This window comes from Embiotoca jacksoni, unplaced genomic scaffold (genome assembly GCF_022577435.1).
Source record: "Embiotoca jacksoni isolate LCO1_2020_lvr unplaced genomic scaffold, fEmbJac1.0.p SCAF_21, whole genome shotgun sequence".
NCBI classification, from domain to species: Eukaryota; Metazoa; Chordata; class Actinopteri; family Embiotocidae; genus Embiotoca; species Embiotoca jacksoni.
In genome coordinates this window covers 1,115,597-1,135,596 of record NW_027185352.1, presented here as the reverse complement: position 1 = coordinate 1,135,596, position 20,000 = coordinate 1,115,597, and the positions used below count along the sequence as shown (strand labels likewise).

General features: G+C 42.0%; 1 protein-coding gene across 1 annotated transcript in view; it reads right to left on the bottom strand.

Annotated features, from left to right (window-relative positions):
* The window catches only part of cog5 (component of oligomeric golgi complex 5), an 88,137-nt gene that overhangs the window by 17,249 nt on the left and 50,888 nt on the right, over window positions 1–20,000 (bottom strand). The window contains exons 9-15 of the mRNA XM_069156353.1: window positions 19,418–19,530; window positions 19,221–19,298; window positions 15,739–15,820; window positions 13,234–13,438; window positions 9,552–9,713; window positions 2,360–2,459; window positions 2,154–2,264 (exon numbers count right to left, since the gene is read on the bottom strand). Coding sequence (XP_069012454.1) covers window positions 2,154–2,264; window positions 2,360–2,459; window positions 9,552–9,713; window positions 13,234–13,438; window positions 15,739–15,820; window positions 19,221–19,298; window positions 19,418–19,530 — 851 coding nt within the window. The remainder of the gene's footprint in view (window positions 1–2,153; window positions 2,265–2,359; window positions 2,460–9,551; window positions 9,714–13,233; window positions 13,439–15,738; window positions 15,821–19,220; window positions 19,299–19,417; window positions 19,531–20,000) is intronic.

The window sequence follows — 20,000 nt, the reverse complement described above, 5'->3', positions numbered from 1 at the left end:
CACACAGGAGAGTTAACACACAGGAGAGTTAACACACAATAGAGTTAACACACAATAGAGTTAACACACAATAGAGTTAACACAATAGAGTTAACACACAGGAGAGTTAACACACAATAGAGTTAACACACAATAGAGTTAACACAATAGAGTTAACACACAGGAGAGTTAACACACAATAGAGTTAACACAATAGAGTTAACACAATAGAGTTAACACACAATAGAGTTAACACACAGGAGAGTTAACACACAGGAGAGTTAACACACAATAGAGTTAACACACAATAGAGTTAACACACAATAGAGTTAACACACAATAGAGTTAACACACAGGAGAGTTAACACACAATAGAGTTAACACAATAGAGTTAACACAATAGAGTTAACACACAATAGAGTTAACACACAGGAGAGTTAACACACAGGAGAGTTAACACACAGGTTAACAACCTTTTCCAGGTTTTACATACATGAAGTTAGACCTTTCTGTATTGTTGTATTTCTTCTTTCTACGTCTGACTCTCCTTATTCTCATATTATTCGCTTATTGAGGCTCTTCTTTTCCAAATTGCTTTAATATACAGGCACATATGTTCATGTTCAGATTGGTATCATACATTGAAATACAGATAAGTGTGTATAATTCTGCTTTCTAAAAGGTAAAAGTGAGATGTTCCTGAGCAGTTGTGATCATGATGGCAGAAAGCTTCCCGTCCACACGCCTCGTTACTACCGCTTCATTTATAGCTGCAGAGCTACAGGACCGGAGGCGAGGCCGCCACCCAGAGCAGAGACGCCGGTTATACGGAGGTGTGAAAGCACTCCGAGCAGAGAGAACTACAGATGCAGGCTGTGGACGGATGGAGACGAGGAGACAGGAAGCACATGGGGGGCTGTGGAAGCATTTCATTTCATGTGCAGCTGTGGGGTCGTCAGCATCAACAGCTGCAGGTCAGCTGGGAACTCTTTTCAAACCGTTCTTCAAACATAACATGATTATTGTTTGGATTGTCGGACACATATAACGCTGAACAATTCAGCTGATTTTAAAAAAAAATTAATAAAAAAATGCAGGTTAAAACTCTCCAAAGAAGAAACCAGATAGAAACATGATCCAGAAACACCGCCGCCTTCTCTGGACCGAGATCATTGAAGATGGACTGAGGTGAAGTGGACAACTGTCCTGAGGTCTGATGGATCACAATCTGAGATTCTGTTTGTTTCAACATTTTATGTTGTCTTTGGTCTATTAGAAATTAAATATGAGTTTACATGATTTGCAAATCATTGCATTCTTATTTTATGTACATTTTACACAGTGTCCCAACTTTTTTGGAAAGAGTTGTAATACATTATATTGGTGAGAATTGATAAGACCACTCAGTGGTCATGAATTTAGACTTGAACAGGAAAACAGGTCGTTTTATTTAAATTAATTTCTGCTTTTATTAAGTTACAAACAGAAAGAAATATGACATTCATTAAGCTACGTTGCCATTTGATGGTACATGTCCTCATCAGTCATCCAGCAGGACAAACAAACACGTGATCACAGAGGACAGCAGCAGGGATATGTCTCTCTCTGAGGACCAGACTCCAGATAAGACTTCTCTGTCTGAATAAAACTAGAGGAACCATTTATGTGGACAGAAAATGAAGCCTCCACTGTGAGAAATGAGAGCAGCAGTGGATGGTCTTTAATGACTGACAGCAGCTGGATTATCTGTGTGATTACTGCTGCAGGCAGCGGCTGTCAGCGAGCGCTCGTCTCTAATGGACAGGAGACAACGGCCTTCAGGTTGGAGAGCAGAAAAGAAGGTTAATAAGAAGTTTGTCTGGATCTTGAACATCAATTAGACCAAAATACTGTGACTATCCCGTCTGATATGCAGCTCGTGGATACACACTGTCCCTGTGAGATCATCTGATCCCTGAATGGAGCTCTCTGGGGTCCTGCATGTGAAGCTCTGATGTGGAAACGGCTGCAGAAACCTGGAAGTGCTGCAGTGATTTCTCAGGATGCTGCTCTAAATGACTGAGTGACACATCTGTGTGGAGAGCCACACTGCAACACTGCAACACTACACAACAGCACACACCTTCAGGGTGACTGGACTTCATCAGACAGACCGTGTTCAGGTGTGTTCCTACCTTGGTGACAGCCTGCTGCAGACGGTACAGAGAGTTGACCACAGACACGTTCCTCCTCTGACCCTCCGTTAGTGGACCGATCACCTGACTGGCATCACCTTGAGTACACAGCTGCAGACAGGGGGGGGTGTTGACGTTGGTTTACCTCCATCTGAACGGCATTAACTCCTTCACTGTGTGGTAGACGCACTCATCAGTGTACCCACCAGCTGTTCAGACTTGACACAGAAGAGCTGGACGGTCTTGGCGGCGTTCTTGGCTACAGCCAGAGAGAGGTTTGGGTCCACCGAGGCCACATTCAGCTCACTGCAAACAAAAACAAACCAAATCTGTTCATGTAGTAGAACCTGCAGCCTTCATACAGTGTCTGCAGTTAACAGCACGCATCATGTTTGTATCTGGAATGACTCAGCCCGTATGGTTGTTAAATATGAGAACCAATTATGTTCTCAAATCCTGTGAGAAAGGAACAGTGAGGACATAATGAAGAGAAACTACAGACTGTATAAAAATGTTTCCGGTTTGAAAAAAGAAGCCAATGCAGAAGTGCTGAAATGCAACACCACTGAGGGCCACTAGGGGCTGGCTCCAAAAGACAACCATTGAAAAAGCATCAAGTTCTCTCTTGGAATATAAAGTCAGTAAATGTTTTCCACAAGTCATCATTATGTCAGAAGATAAATTCCCTCCTTCTGATCAGTGTTCTGGTGGTTCTTCTGGAAATAATTCATCATTCATTACATATTACAACTCACACAGATATGTTTGGGGCTGGTTGATTGACAAGTCTGGAATGGCAGTCAGGTTTACAGTCAGAGCAACCATCAACCATCAGTGAGGTCATCAACCATCAGTGAGGTCATCAACTATCAGTGAGGTCATCAACCATCAGTGATGGAAGTCACATGGAAGTTGAATGGGAGTCTCTTTTATATCCAGTCTGTGTTTTATATCCAGTCTGTGTTTTATATCCAGTCTGTAGTTTTATATTCAGTCTGTAGTTTTATATCTAGTCTGTAGTTTTATGTCCAGTCTGTAGTTTTATAACCAGTCTGTAGTTTTATATCCAGTCTGTGTTTTATATCCAGTCTGTAGTTTTATATTCAGTCTGTAGTTTTATATTCAGTCTGTAGTTTTATATTCAGTCTGTGTTTTATATCCAGTCTGTGTTTTATATCCAGTCTGTAGTTTTATATCCAGTCTGTGTTTTATATCCAGTCTGTAGTTTTATATCCAGTCTGTGGTTTTATATCCAGACTGTAGTTTTATATCCAGCCTGGGTTTTATATCCAGTCTGTAGTTTTATATCCAGACTGTAGTTTTATATCCAGCCTGTGTTTTATATCCAGTCTGTAGTTGTATATCCAGTCTGTGTTTTATATCCAGTCTGTTTTATATCCAGTCTGTAGTTTTATATCCAGTCTGTAGTTTTATATCCAGTCTGTAGTTTTATATCCAGTCTGTAGTTTTATATCCAGTCTGTAGTTTTATATACAGTCTGTAGTTTTATATTCAGTCTGTAGTTTTATATTCAGTCTGTAGTTTTACATCCAGTCTGTAGTTTTATATCCAGTTTGTGATCAGATTTCAGAAACCAACAGGTGACCAGTATAAACTATGAATAACACATTATTTCTAGAATAAGTCCTGCTCATTGAAGTCATCCCCTCATCCAGTTTGTTTCTGCTTCGTTGCTCCGTGTTTGTTTCAATTCCCTGGAATCACCACTGTTACGTCCTTCAGTATCAACTCCCAGTGTGTGTCCTGCTGTTTCACCGAAACGTCTGCCATGTGCGTTGTTTTGATAAAAATATAAAAAATGGGTTCAATCTGTCGTTACGTCTTTTTTAGAATCAGTTACGGAGGAAAAGCCTTCAATGTGCACCAGACACGAACTCAGCTGTTTTTAAATGTTTTTGTCTCCTTCATGCTGCTTTTCTCATCACTGTGCCATCATCTCGATTTGACGTTTGTTAATGAAAAGTGCTTTGACTTTAACGAGAGACAAATTCCGCCATGGTTGACATTTCAACTGAGAATATAAGAATATGTCAGAGAGGATGAATAAAATCTGTAGCAGTAACTTATAGTCTCTCACTTCTACATAGAAACTAATACGTTGTCAGGAAGCCGTCCAGACTGCAGGGACACGGAGCCGCCGGATGATGTGTGTTTCTGAGTCCTTCACCTCTACGACGTGTTGGACCACAGGACAGAGCATGTCTATGGTCACATACGTCTCCATCATCTCCATCATCTCCACCCACCGGATGTTATACAGATTTTCCATTTGCACACAGAATGAATGTGACTTCCTGTAAATGTCAGTTGAGCTCCGACTGAACAGACGACCGCATCACGTGTGTGTAGTGATGAAAACACCGTCACCTTCCTCAAACTCACCGAAGCACCACGTGGGTTTCTATCATTTCTCTTTGGATGACATCATCTAAGTGTTTTCTTCTGCAGTGTTTGAACAGCACCTCGCCTGCTGACATTCATTTGACTGAAACTTGAACTTCTGTCCATTTTCTATGAAACCAGTAAAAAGAATAGATGTGTTTTATTTCAGGCTGCTGTGTCTGTTTGTCCGGTTAAAACCGAAGAGTCCCACTGAACAGCTCCCTGCTGATCAGTTTCTAACGTTTTTTTTCAGAAACAAACAAACGGTCTTGGGGACGTCCATTCAGGGAAACGGACCTCATCACCACGTATTCATCCGCTCGCTGGTCAGCAAGACAAAGCTTGAATATCATTCATCGAGGGTAGATCACAGAGACTACTGCTGGTGCACGGAGCAGCAGGAAGATAAAACCCTGATGAGTGACGGCTGCACATTTCATCTGTTGATCCTCATCAGTTGCTGAGCTGTGTTGGAGCAGGACTCCATCCAGCGGCCTGCTGGCAGCATCAGTGACTGCTGATGGACTGAAGGAGGTTCGCTGCCTTCTTTTACTCTGAAGCAGCATGAACTGACTGTTGATGGATTCCTGCGGATCCAGAAGTTTCAGACTACGTCCTCACATCTGAACGGACTTCTCTGGAAGCTGTAAATTTATAGTAACTAAAGATAGAAATGTTCTCTGGATGAAACAAATCCTGGAAGTAAAATCCTTCCAACATGTCGACACACCATCCAGCGGCTATGTGGAGCGGCAGTGAGTTGTGTACTTGCTGAAGAAGTTGCGTTGCGTTGTGTTGCATTGTGTTGTGTTGCATTGCGTTGTGTTGCATTGTGTTGTGTTGTGTTGCATTGTGTTGTGTTGCATTGCATTGTTACATTGTGTTGCGTTGTGTTGTGTACCTGTTGATGGTGTTGTGTTGCGTTGTGCTGCATTGCATTGTGTTGCATTGTGTTGCGTTGTGTTGCGTACCTGCTGGTGTTGTGTTGTGTTGCGTTGCATTGTGTTGTGTTGTGTTGCGTTGTATTGTGTTGTGTTGCGTTGTGTTGCGTCGTGTTGCGTTGTATTGTGTTGTGTTGCGTTGCATTGTGTTGTGTTGTGTTGCATTGTGTTGCATACCTGCTGATGGTGTTGCGTTGCATTGTGTTGCATTGTGTTGCGTTGCATTGTGTTGCGTTGTGTTGCGTACCTGCTGATGGTGTTGCGTTGTGTTGCATTGTGTTGCATTGTGTTGCGTTGTGTTGCATACCTGCTGATGGTGTTGCGTTGCACTGTGTTGCATTGTGTTGCGTTGCGTTGTGTTGCGTTGTGTTGCGTTGCATTGTGTTGCGTTGCGTCGTGTTGCATTGCATTGTGTTGCATTGTGTTGCATTGTGTTGCGTACCTGCTGATGGTGTTGCGTTGTGTTGTGTTGCGTACCTGCTGATGGTGTTGCGTTGTGTTGCTTTTTTGTGTTGCATTGTGTTGCGTTGTGTTGTGTACCTGCTGATGGTGTTGCGTTGTGTTGTGTTGCGTACCTGCTGATGGTGTTGCGCTGCGTTGCATTGTGTTGTGTTGTGTTGTGTACCTGCTGATGGTGTTGCGTTGTGTTGTGTTGCGTACCTGCTGATGGTGTTGCGTTGTGTTGTGTTGTGTTGCGTTGTGTTGCATACCTGTTGATGGTGTTGCGTTGGGTTGTGTTGCGTTGTGTTGCTTTGTGTTGCATTGCATTGTGTTGCGTTGTGTTGCATATCTGCTGATGGTGTTGCATTGGGTTGCGTTGTGTTGCTTTGTGTTGCATTGCATTGTGTTTGTGTTGTTTTGCGTTGTGTTGCATTGTGTTGCTTTGTGTTGCGTTGCATTGTGTTGCGTTGTGTTGCATTGTGTTGCTTTGTGTTGCATTGTGTTGCGTTGTGTTGCTTTGTGTTGTGTTGCTTTGTGTTGCATTGTGTTGCTTTGTGTTCTATTGTGTTGCTTTGTGTTGCGTTGCATTGTGTTTCGTACCTGCTGATGGTGTTGCGTTGTGTTGTGTACCTGCTGATGGTGTTGCATTGTGTTGTGTTGTGTACCTGCTGATGGTGTTGCGCTGCGTTGTATTGTGTTGTGTACCTGCTGATGGTGTTGTGTTGTGTTGTGTACCTGCTGATGGTGTTGTGTTGTGTACCTGCTGATGGTGTTGCGCTGTGTTGTGTTGTGTACCTGCTGATGGTGTTGCGCTGCGTTGTGTTGTGTACCTGCTGATGGTGTTGCGCTGCGTTGTGTTGTGTTGTGTACCTGCTGATGGTGTTGTGTTGTGTTGTGTTGTGTACCTGCTGATGGTGTTGTGTTGTGTACCTGCTGATGGTGTTGCGCTGCGTTGTGTTGTGTTGTGTACCTGCTGATGGTGTTGCGCTGCGTTGTGTTGTGTTCCTGCTGATGGTGTTGCGTTGTGTTGTGTTGTGTACCTGCTGATGGTGTTGCGTTGTGTTGTGTACCTGCTGATGGTGTTGCGTTGCGTTGTGTTGTGTACCTGCTGATGGTGTTGCGTTGTGTTGTGTTGTGTACCTGCTGATGGTGTTGCGTTGTGTTGTGTACCTGCTGATGGTGTTGTGTTGTGTTGTGTTGTGTACCTGCTGATGGTGTTGTGTTGTGTACCTGCTGATGGTGTTGCGTTGCACTGTGTTGCATTGTGTTGCGTTGTGTTGCGTTGCATTGTGTTGCGTTGCATTGTGTTGCGTCGTGTTGCATTGCATTGTGTTGTGTTGCATTGTGTTGCGTACCTGCTGATGGTGTTGCGTTGTGTTGTGTTGCGTACCTGCTGATGGTGTTGCGTTGTGTTGCTTTTTTGTGTTGCATTGTGTTGCGTTGTGTTGTGTACCTGCTGATGGTGTTGCGCTGCGTTGCATTGCGTTGTGTTGTGTTGTGTTGTGTACCTGCTGATGGTGTTGCGTTGTGTTGTGTTGCGTACCTGCTGATGGTGTTGCGTTGTGTTGTGTTGCGTTGTGTTGCATACCTGCTGATGGTGTTGCGTTGGGTTGTGTTGCGTTGTGTTGCATACCTGCTGATGGTGTTGTGTTGCGTTGTGTTGCTTTGTGTTGCATTGCGTTGTGTTGCGTTGTGTTGCATACCTGCTGATGGTGTTGCATTGGGTTGCGTTGTGTTGCTTTGTGTTGCATTGCATTGTGTTGTGTTGCATTGTGTTGCTTTGTGTTGCGTTGCATTGTGTTGCGTTGCATTGTGTTGCTTTGTGTTGCATTGTGTTGCATTGTGTTGCTTTGTGTTGCATTGTGTTGCTTTGTGTTCTATTGTGTTGCTTTGTGTTGCGTTGCATTGTGTTGCGTTGCATTGTGTTTCGTACCTGCTGATGGTGTTGCGTTGTGTTGTGTTGTGTACCTGCTGATGGTGTTGCGTTGTGTTGTGTTGTGTACCTGCTGATGGTGTTGCGCTGCGTTGTATTGTGTTGTGTACCTGCTGATGGTGTTGCGCTGCGTTGTGTTGTGTTGTGTACCTGCTGATGGTGTTGCGCTGCGTTGTGTTGTGTTGTGTACCTGCTGATGGTGTTGTGTTGTGTACCTGCTGATGGTGTTGCGCTGTGTTGTGTTGTGTACCTGCTGATGGTGTTGCGCTGCGTTGTGTTGTGTTGTGTACCTGCTGATGGTGTTGCGCTGCGTTGTGTTGTGTTGTGTACCTGCTGATGGTGTTGTGTTGTGTTGTGTACCTGCTGATGGTGTTGTGTTGTGTACCTGCTGATGGTGTTGCGCTGCGTTGTATTGTGTTGTGTACCTGCTGATGGTGTTGCGCTGCGTTGTGTTGTGTTGTGTACCTGCTGATGGTGTTGTGCTGCGTTGTGTTGTGTACCTGCTGATGGTGTTGTGTTGTGTTGTGTACCTGCTGATGGTGTTGTGTTGTGTACCTGCTGATGGTGTTGCGTTGTGTTGTGTTGTGTACCTGCTGATGGTGTTGCGCTGCGTTGTGTTGTGTTGTGTACCTGCTGATGGTGTTGCGTTGTGTTGTGTTGTGTACCTGCTGATGGTGTTGCGTTGTGTTGTGTACCTGCTGATGGTGTTGCGTTGCGTTGTGTTGTGTACCTGCTGATGGTGTTGCGTTGTGTTGTGTTGTGTACCTGCTGATGGTGTTGCGTTGTGTTGTGTACCTGCTGATGGTGTTGTGTTGTGTTGTGTACCTGCTGATGGTGTTGTGTTGTGTTGTGTTGTGTACCTGCTGATGGTGTTGTGTTGTGTACCTGCTGATGGTGTTGTGTTGTGTTGTGTTGTGTTGTGTACCTGCTGATGGTGTTGTGTTGTGTTGTGTACCTGCTGATGGTGTTGTGTTGTGTTGTGTTGTGTTGTGTACCTGCTGATGGTGTTGTGTTGTGTTGTGTTGTGTACCTGCTGATGGTGTTGTGTTGTGTTGTGTTGTGTACCTGCTGATGGTGTTGTGTTGTGTTGTGTACCTGCTGATGGTGTTGTGTTGTGTTGTGTTGTGTACCTGCTGATGGTGTTGTGTTGTGTTGTGTACCTGCTGATGGTGTTGTGTTGTGTTGTGTTGTGTACCTGCTGATGGTGTTGTGTTGTGTTGTGTTGTGTTGTGTACCTGCTGATGGTGTTGTGTTGTGTTGTGTTGTGTTGTGTTGTGTTGTGTACCTGCTGATGGTGTTGTGTTGTGTTGTGTTGTGTTGTGTTGTGTTGTGTTGTGTACCTGCTGATGGTGTTGTGTTGTGTTGTGTTGTGTTGTGTTGTGTACCTGCTGATGGTGTTGTGTTGTGTTGTGTTGTGTTGTGTTGTGTTGTGTACCTGCTGATGGTGTTGTGTTGTGTTGTGTTGTGTTGTGTACCTGCTGATGGTGTTGTGTTGTGTTGTGTTGTGTTGTGTACCTGCTGATGGTGTTGTGTTGTGTTGTGTTGTGTTGTGTACCTGCTGATGGTGTTGTGTTGTGTTGTGTTGTGTTGTGTACCTGCTGATGGTGTTGTGTTGTGTTGTGTTGTGTTGTGTACCTGCTGATGGTGTTGTGTTGTGTTGTGTTGTGTTGTGTTGTGTACCTGCTGATGGTCTTGATGATGCTGTCCAGCTCGTCGTTGGATGGAGGGTTGCGACCTCCGAGAGGAAACACCAGGTTGATGGGATCAAACAGACGGGACAGAGACTTGGACAGATACGCTGACTCGTAGGGATGGAGTGAGTCCTTCAGAGACTTCTCTGGACTACACACACACACACACACACACACACACACACACACACACACACACACACAGAGACACACACACACACACACACACACATGAAGAGAGAAACACAGTCAGAAACAAAGAGACATGATTATTGTGTTGTTGAAGTATTTACAGGTCAGAAATGTTTGAGGAAGCATTCTGACTGATGTGGAAGTTTATCCTTTAAAACGGCTCCATTTCAGATCTGTCATGATGTTATGACAACAGAAATCCGTCCTCTGTCTCTGGTGGACATAATGTCCTCTAATTGTCTCCAATATTTGTGCTGACATTTATTAATGGAGCAGTTATACTGGAGACACAAGAGGAAGCAAAATGCCACCATGTCTCATCCTATTACTATTCACTGCAGACGTGTGTGTGTGTGTGTGTGTGTGTGTGTGTGTGTGTGTGTGTGTCCACTGTATTCATCATCATTATCCAATAAGAGTTGAGACAGAAGAGATCCAGCTATGAGGTCACATGACTCGTCTCTCCTAAGATGGAGTTGTGTGTCTGTCGTGCTGCATTAAAACCTTCTGTAACGTTTGTTTTGCAGGATAACTGACGGGGATGTGTGTGTGTGTGTGTGTGTGCGCACACAATAAGGACTTCTTCACTCTCCTACTACGACTGTAGTTGAAGTTTAATGAGTGACAGTTTCAGAAGCAGGAACAGGATTTAATGGGATATCTGGATGATATATCTGAGAAGTTTATTGGAGCAGTGAATCTTTATTTATTTATTTCACCATCACTACTTTTTGAGTCAAATATCAGGTACTTGCATATTTATTATATTTTATATAATATCTAATAGAATATTGTTACTACTTATAAATATATATATATATATACACACAAATATATACCTCTTACATTTATACTATATTTATTTTTTCTGTACATTTATACTATACTATACTGTATTATATATATTTATGTACCCTATGCACATCACTGATGTGTAATTTCTGTGTAATATACAATATATCCTGGAAATGTACAATTAACAAAACACTTTTCATCACCTCCATGCAATAATGATGTTTTTCTTTACATTCACTGTACATATCGAGGTGTATTTATTTATTTTGTGTATATTACTTGTGTGTATGTATTTATACTTTGGTTTTTAATTTTTTTAAATTTCTAAATTTTATTCTATTCTTTTTTATGGCTTGCATATTTGTAATTTTGTCTACTTTTCTTTTTCCTACCTGTATTCTTGAGATGTTGTGACGACTACATTTTCCCACTGTTGGACAAACAAAGTCTTATCTCATTTCATCTGATCATATCTCATCATCTTATATCTCATCATATCTCATCTCATATCATCATATCTCATCTCATCACATCTCATCCCATCATATCTCATCATCTTATATCTCATCATATCTCATCTCATATCATCATATCCCATCTCATCACATCTCATCTCATCATGTCTCATCTCATCTCATCATATCATCTCATATCTCATCATATCTCATCATCTCATCACATCTCAACATATTTCATATCTCATCTCATATCTCATCATATCTAATCATCTCATATCTCATCACATCTCATATCTCATCATATCATCTCATCACATCTCATATCTCATCTCATCATCTCATCTCATCATATCATCTCATATCTCATCACATCTCATATCTCATCATACCATCTCATCACATCTCATCATATCATCTCATCACATCTCATATCTCATCATCTCATATCATCTCATCTCATCACATCTCATCATATCTCATCACATCTCATATCTCATCATATCATCTCATCACATCTCATCATATCATCTCATATCTCATCACATCGCATAGCTCATCATATCATCTCATCACATCTCATATCTCATCATCTAATTTCATCTCATCTCATCACATCTCATCATATCATCTCATATCTCATCACATCTCATATCTCATCATATCATCTCATCTCATATCTCCTCATATCATCTCATCTCATATCTCATCATATCTCTACATCTCATATCTCATCTCATCTCATCATATCATCTCATATCTCATATAATCTCATCATCTCATCTCATCTCATCATAGCATCTCATCATAATCTCATCATATCATTTCATATATCTTATATCTCATCATATCTCATATCTCATCACATCATCTCATAGCTCATCATATCATCTCATCGCATCTCATATCTCATCTCATATCATCTCATCACATCTCATCATATCATCTCATATCTCATCACATCTCATATCTCATCATATCATCTCATCTCCATCTCATCTCATATCTCATCATATCTCTACATCTCATATCTCATCTGATCACATCATATCAACTCATCTCATCATATCTCATATCTCATCATATCATCTAATCACATCATATCTCATATCTCATATTATCTCATCACATCTCATCTCATCATATCTCATATCATCTCATCATATCATCTCATCTCATCATAGCATCTCATATCATAATCTCATCATATCATTTCATATATCTTATATCTCATCATATCTCATATCTCATCACATCATCTCATAGCTCATCTGATTATATCTCATGTCATGTCATCTCATCTCATCATACACGTTTTTCTGACCACTAGTGAGTTTCTGTGATTTGAACATTGACCTGTAACTTGAACAGAAAACTCAAATTTGGTGTCAAATTTTTGGGGAACAGAAAGAAGTTGCAGGCAGTGAAATGCTGGTGAGAGTGGAGGAGGAAAAACTCGCTGCCTCCGTTCCATCTAAATGTTCACGAAAGAAATATCTCTGTATTCATGTTGCAGGACAGGAAACAGGAATGTAGTGAACATGTGAACCACCTTCTGAATGAGAGCAGCTAGCTGCTAATGCTAATGCTAGGTGAGCAGGACAGACAGAGAGACAGACAGAGAGACAGACAGAGAGACAGCGGTTGTGTTCACACAGTTTTTAGAAATGTTAACTTTAACTGGACTTTCTCATTAACCGCGACAAAGACCAGAATTACACCTGTAACCATGGTAACAGCTGGAGCCTCAACATGCTTGGAAGATATGAAAGTGGGTCGTCAAATATGAATATATATATAAAATGTGACAAAAAACAATTTTTTTTTTGACAAAATATCAAAACTAGCATCAACAGCTAAATTACCAGCAGAAAGAATAAAATCAGAAATGAAGCTGTTTCAGTCTGTTTTTTGATATTTGAAGTGATGTTTCAGCAAAGCTGAGACAGAAAGAGTCCATCACACTCAGCTAAGTTGAGTGAAGGGATGAAACTAAATGCAGTCTGACCTCAACACTGCAGAAAGCTCCGACCTGCAGGATCGCAGGTGACCAAACCTCTTTTACAGGTTTTACTCTGCATGTTCACTTCTAACTGAACGTGTCACTCGTGTGACTCGAAACAAACACAACAACAACATGTTCAAACTAAACTAGTCCAGCCTGATTGACGGCGAACAGAAACCTCTGGTGTGATCACACAGACTCCGACTGTGTTGCTGTGCGCTCACTTGTAGTCCTGTTTCCCGTGTATGAACAGGTCCTGGTTGTCCGTCTCCGCAGCGCTGATGTCCAGAGACTTGTCCAGCCCTCCGCTGCTCGTCAGCGCCCCCTGCAGGCTGGCGCTGTACTGCTGCAAGCGGCGCCACAGCTCATTGTAGAGCCGCAGCAGTTTAGGATACTCTCCTTCAAAGGCCTGCTTCAGGAAGGACGAGGCTGCAGACAGAAAGAAACACACCACGGGAGCAGTGAGACGTTCAAATGGAAAGCTGTGGACATTTTAGAGCTTTTTATATCCTACAGACAACTTGTCATGAACAACAGGACCGTGACTGTTTCCAGACTCTCAGTGAGATGAGAGGATTGAAATGTGTGCATCATTACAGAGCTGGAATCAGAACCAACCATCAACCATCAGTGATGTCATCCACCATCAGTGATGTCATCATCCATCAGTGATGTCATCGTTGGTTTGTGAACGTTATGAATCCTCCAGTTCAGATTCTGTCCGTCACCATCTTTGCTAGTTCAGAGCGGTTTGAAGCAGGAAGTGACCATATTTGGACGAGCTGGGGGAGGAGCCAGCGGTGGATCTGACCGATCTGATTGGAAACCTGACGATACTACGTCCCGCCCACCGATAGCTGTAACCTGACTGCACCACAGGCCTGTCAATCAAACAGACACGCCCCCAAAAACAGGTCTTCTTGAATCTTCTTTTCTAATGAATGAGGGATTATTTTCAGATGGACCTCCAGAAAACTAATAAGAAGGAGTGACTTTAGCTAACAACACCGAGATAACTGATGGACACATTTTATTCACTTTGGATTTGATGAGGACATGATTAGCCTAGCTTAGCAACAATCAAAAATGGGTTTACATGATTTGCAAATCATGGCATTGTTTTTATTTACATTTTACATCGCATCCAAACTTTATTTTGAAACGGGGTTGTACATTATTCTCACCGATTCTGCCGCGCTCACAGTCTTTTAATAAAAAATGTCTGCTTTTGAGTTCAGTCTCTATCGGTGATTAAATTCTTTTTTATCTTCTGCTGAACATCATGTTGGATTTCAGTCAGCTGGAAACTAAAAGGAGGAGGAGAGCAGAGGAGAGCAGAGGAGAGAGACGGCTGGAAATAAGTGAGAAGTGGACAGAAGATGTCCTCTCACATGATGAGACAGTCCGTCCCTCAGTGATGGTGATGACGGACGTGAGAAAGAGAACAAAATGAAAAATATATCGACTTCCTTGGTCCATATATCTCTGATATTATAGAATATATATAGTACGCATATAGTTCGGTATCCACTGTTATAACTGATCTACTGCTGATGCTGTGACACTTTAATTTCTACCTGAGTGAAATAATAAAACTGATCTGAACAGGAAGAGACTGAATAAAGACAAGTGGAGCTGGAGGAGACAGTCAGAGAGGGAATAATGACATCATTATAATCAACAGCATGGGAGGATCGATGAAGAGTAAAAGAGAAACAGGAAACAGGAAGAGCTTTGATTCAAGCAGAGAAAAGACCTGTGGAAAATAAGAGCAAAATACAACCTCAATGTAATATGAAAGAAAAAAAAAAGCTTCATCGTCACTTGGAAAGTGTCCATTATTGAGAAGTACAACTTCCTCAAACAGCAGCACAATCCGACATGTCACCACAAAACCACCACAGTTTTTGTGTCCAAAAACCAGGTCTTCTTGAATCTTCTTTTCTAATGAATGAGGGATTATTTTCAGATGGACCTCCAGAAAACTAATAAGAAGGAGTGACTTTAGCTAACAACACCGAGATAACTGATGGACACATTTTATTCACTTTGGATTTGATGAGAGAAGTTGAATGGGAGTCTATGGAGCCGGAGGCTTTTTGGAGCCGACCTCTAGTGGCACTCGCTGGTATTGCAGCTGAAGACACTTCTGGATCAGAACCATTTTTCAGAAGCTACATCCATTTATATAAACAGACTGTGGTTAAAACCAAATAAAAAACTATACATGTTGCATTTCAGTTTGAGTTGGGGTTAACTTCTGAGTAATGAACCAAGAGGAGAAAACATGAAGTCCTACCGACTTCCATTATCACACAAATAAAATGTAAAAATGAAGTGCTGAAGTACATAGAGCAACACAGACTGCAGTTTAACTGCTTCTGACTGTCTGTTTGATCAGGAAAAAAAAAATCCGTGCACTGTGATAATGCTCATGTGTTACCATGGTTACCAGATGATTTAGGCTACATACAGTAAATATGTGCATTACTCGATTAGAAAACTGTTTCCTGAACGGATCACATATGCAGCAGATGAGTTTATTTATTCTTGTTATTCAGATGTTGAATTTCAGGTAAAATCACAGATCTGTTGTGGACATCCAGAGTCCACCAGAACCTCCTCTTCATCTGGTCCTGGTCCACATCACTGTGAGACTGTATGCATCAGGTTGGTCTGACCAGAGCCAGAGAGGTTTGGAGTGAGAGCAGGAAACGGACCGGTCTTACCTTCAGTCGCTCTGTGAAACTCATCACTGAGAGTGTTGGTCACATCGGTCCAGAAGGTGGAGAGGATATCAGGCTGACCATCCTGTCGTCATGGAGACAGAAGAGAAACACACTGATCATGTGAGGTCCTCGTCGCCATGGTAACCGGCTCTAACCAGCTGATCAGTTCAGGAGTCGATAGAAAACATTTTATCACTCATATTTGTCTCTTTTAGTTTCTACAAGTTGTGCTGATGAAGTTCCCGTCGCCTGAATGTCGACTTTTCTTTCACATTTTTCTCACTTCTGAAGATGTAATAAACTGATTCTGTTTCTGTTGCATTTGTGGAAATTTTTTGATGTAAAACTATTTCTTAAGATTCTTAAACTAAACAGAAGGGAGCAGCCAGACGTTTTCTCCTCAACAGTGTTTCCGGGCGGACCCTTCAACTAGGGGTCGACCGACATGGTTTTATAAGGGCCAATAATAATGCTGATTATTGGTAATCAATGAGACTCATAACTGATATTTGGAACCAATATGCATTTGCAATAAAAATTAAATCTTTGTGTCAAAATGGGAAAACAACAATAGAATTCCTTTATTGAAGCACCAGCAGAATGTTTGTAATCTTTATATTTGTGTTTATTTAAATCTTTATATTTCCATTTTAAAAGCCTGGAGGCTTTTTGGAGCCGACCTCTAGTGGCACTCTGTGGTATTGCAGCTGAAGACACTTCTGCATCGGAACCATTTTCCATACGCTATGAACACTTTAATATCCAGTCTGTGGTTCTGACTTAATGAATCATACGTTACAGATGAGGAACCCACACCTGAGGCCACATCTCATGTAGTGTTTAGACTACTAAGTAGACTTGAGTAGAGTCTTAACAAATCAGAGATACCAGCAGGAGCACACTGAGGTTGAAAAACCAGCAGTGACATACGAGAAAATGAATTGTAGAGCTGAGGGAACCAGAAGAGAAACAGTCTCATCTGTTGGAGCAGGTTAACGACCTGGCTGCAGCATCCTGCTGAACGAAGGGAGGTACAATAATCCCACCTGGAGGAATAACTGAATGAGGGTCTGTTGATCATCTCCAACCACCAACACTTAAACTGAGCTTTCAATAGAATAGATTTTGTGTCCACGCAGAACGAGTGGGTGTCAGTTAATTGTTGTCACATGAAGAAACTGTGATTGAGGGGAGGAGAAAACAAACGATCCTGGAACGAAGGAGAAAACGTGCAGCAGGAGAGCTTGCAACTGTGCAGAAAAAGGCCTGAGGATGGAGGAGGTTCGTCATGAGAATATCTGGCTTCTGCTCTCAGACCTGCTGACCGAGCATCGCTTCAGCTTTCTGTCAGTGACGGTGAAAACGACGCCGCAGCTGCACTGCTGAGGAGCCTTGCATTTAGACATGTCATTAGGTCTCCAACTCACAATTCCAGCTCCGCGTAATTGGCGAGAGCTTTGTTTCCATAGTAACAGCCTTCCGCTCCGATTTGTACGAGGAGGTTTGTGTGGAGGTGAGACGCTGATGATGCTGTGATTACTATTGATACTACTGCGACTGGTGGTTAAGAAAGCGGGCCGGGGAGCCGGAGCTGTTTTTTTAAAGGTTTCTTTGTTTTCTGTCTTCTGAAATAATTATTGTTCACGATCATCACTCCACCTGGACTCCACACAGGATGTAAAGACAACATTTTCTTGTACATTTGTAATGTAATAGATGGCTCCACAGTCCTTGTTCAGTCAAACTGAGGGCTTCAACACAGTATTTTCTAAAGGTGCATTTTTGTCGTGGGGAACCGTTTGTTGTTTCCTGAACTGTTGCTTCTTGTTGATCTGCAGCGAAGGGTTAGTAACACAGCAGGGTCCTACCTGAGAGACCATGGCTGTGTTTCAAATGATGTACTTCCTTCCCTTAGTACACTAACATACAGTACTCTCAGGGTCTGATTCACTTAAGGTCTGCGTGTGTAAAATCACAAAATAACTTCACACCACCTGCAAATAAAGTCCCAGCTGATGTACTGATGATGTGCAGTGATGAAGGCGTCTTTCAAATGTGATATTTAACACGGTGTCCATTCTGCATGTTTTTCTGAATACATATGTAATATTGGGCGTTTCTACTTGAACATGTAAAATACTGAAAATAGATGAATTTAACATCTGTAATGATATTTACTGAATATAAGTAAATATAGGAGAAGTGATTGTTGTGTATTTTAGTCCGACTGAAGGTCAGGTGAACATCAGGAGAGACGCTGGTCTTATTGTGAAGGAGACGCAGGAAACCAAAGAATACGTAGAGAACGAGATTTTACGCCCGTTAAACATTTCTGATGTCAAAAGTAGAAATTATTCAGACATGTCGTCTGTCCAGAGGTGAAATTTTAGAGTTATTGAATGAACCGAATGCTGATTTCCAGCCAACAGCGTACTGTAGGTATCTCTGCTGGGATATCTGTCCTGTTCTTCAGGGGAGCTGTCTTTTTGTTTTTCCCACATTGACTCTTTTGCTGATAATCTTCCATACAGTGTTTTCTTGATGTTATATTTATATTTCTTAATTTAAAATGTCCTTTTCCTTCTGCTGTTGTTCTGTTTTTTCAAGGCTGGAATCACTTTAACAAAAACACCTCATTTAAATACAGCGATTTGCAGCTGATATCAGTGACGCAGTTACTTGTCGTAAATCACCCGCAAAACGGGTGCAAAATAAATGTGCAAACTTTTGGAATAAGCATGCAATTTAGTACCCTTTATTAGAGATCTTAGTAAATCAGGTCCTTTGACATTAGTACTCACATTTCCGCAGGGTAGTGTTGTTTCACATGGCACACTGCTGTTTGCTCTTACTGAAAATAACCGTAGTCTTTGAATGCATCGCCTGCCAAAATTTCTGCAGCTTTAATGCCTCTACTCAGAAGTCAACATGTTTTTGTGCCCTCTGGTTAACACACAATAAACACACTGATTCTTCTGTCCAGCAGCAGTGTGGTGCTACTTAGTGAGAAATAAACACTTCAAGGAGGCGTTCAGGAGCAGCTGCACTTTGAGTTGTTGAGTCTGGAAAGTGTCCCAAGTTTCACACTCAGTTTCTGGATTGTTTTCAGTGCATCATCCTGGTGCTTGTAGTGCACTGCACCTTTCTATAGTTGGCAGTGTGAACACATTCATGCACTCAAAGCAGTAAGTGTTAGTTCGAAGGTACATCGTTTCGAACACAGCATGTCTCATGTCGTTAAACTCTGTTGGACTCACTATGAATATAAGAAAATGTATCTGAGTGTCTTTAGCACAACCTGAAATAAAGTGTTTTCCATGCTTTCTTTTTCATTGTCAAAACCCGGAACCTATATTACCCATAATGCAACCCAACTGACTGTAGGTAGGTCAGAGATTCAGGTGCAGTAGCAGCCACGGAGGTCCGGTAAACCGTTTCTTCACTATGACATCAAAACCAGAGCAGCAGCGAAGCCCACCCACCTTGATGATCTCATCGATGAAGCACACGTGAGTGACGGGGTCTCTCTTCTTCGTCAGGACCTTCTGCAGGTGCTGCACCTGAAACACACGCAGCACAGATCACGTCATACATGATTCATCCGGCCGACTGCAGCGCTGTTTGTTTTCTCCTGTTTTATTCAGCACTCTGCTGAACAGTCAGCTGCTGCTCTGAGTACCTGTCTGCATGCAGCACAGATCTGGTCCATCAGTTTCTCCAGGTTGGTCCACAGAGCAGCACGGAAAGCTGCAGTGTTTCCTGGTGTTGGCAGCACGGCTCGGCCAGGAGCTCCTGCAGAGAAGATGACAACAGTGTTCAAGGTTTCTGTGCTTTAAACTAATATCATCATCCATCATTCTCCAACAAACAGCTGACGAGAAATACATTAACAATCCCAATTACAAAAAAGTTTGGACTGTGTAAAATGTAAATAAAAACAGAATACAATGGTTTGCAAAACATATAAACTCATATTCAATTACAAATAGACCAAAGACAACATATCAAATGTAGAAACTGAGATATTATTGTTTTATTAAATATCTTCTCATTTTGAATCTGATGTCAGCAACACGTCTCTATAAAGTTGTTCCAGGATCATGTTCACCACTGAGCTGCATCAACTCTTCTTTTAACAACACTCTGGAAACCTTTGGGAACTGAGGAGACCAGTTTCTGGAGTTTTGAAAGTGAAATGTGGTCCCATTCTGGCCTGATAGAGGATTCCAGCTGCTCAACAGTTCAGGGTCTCCTTTGTTGTA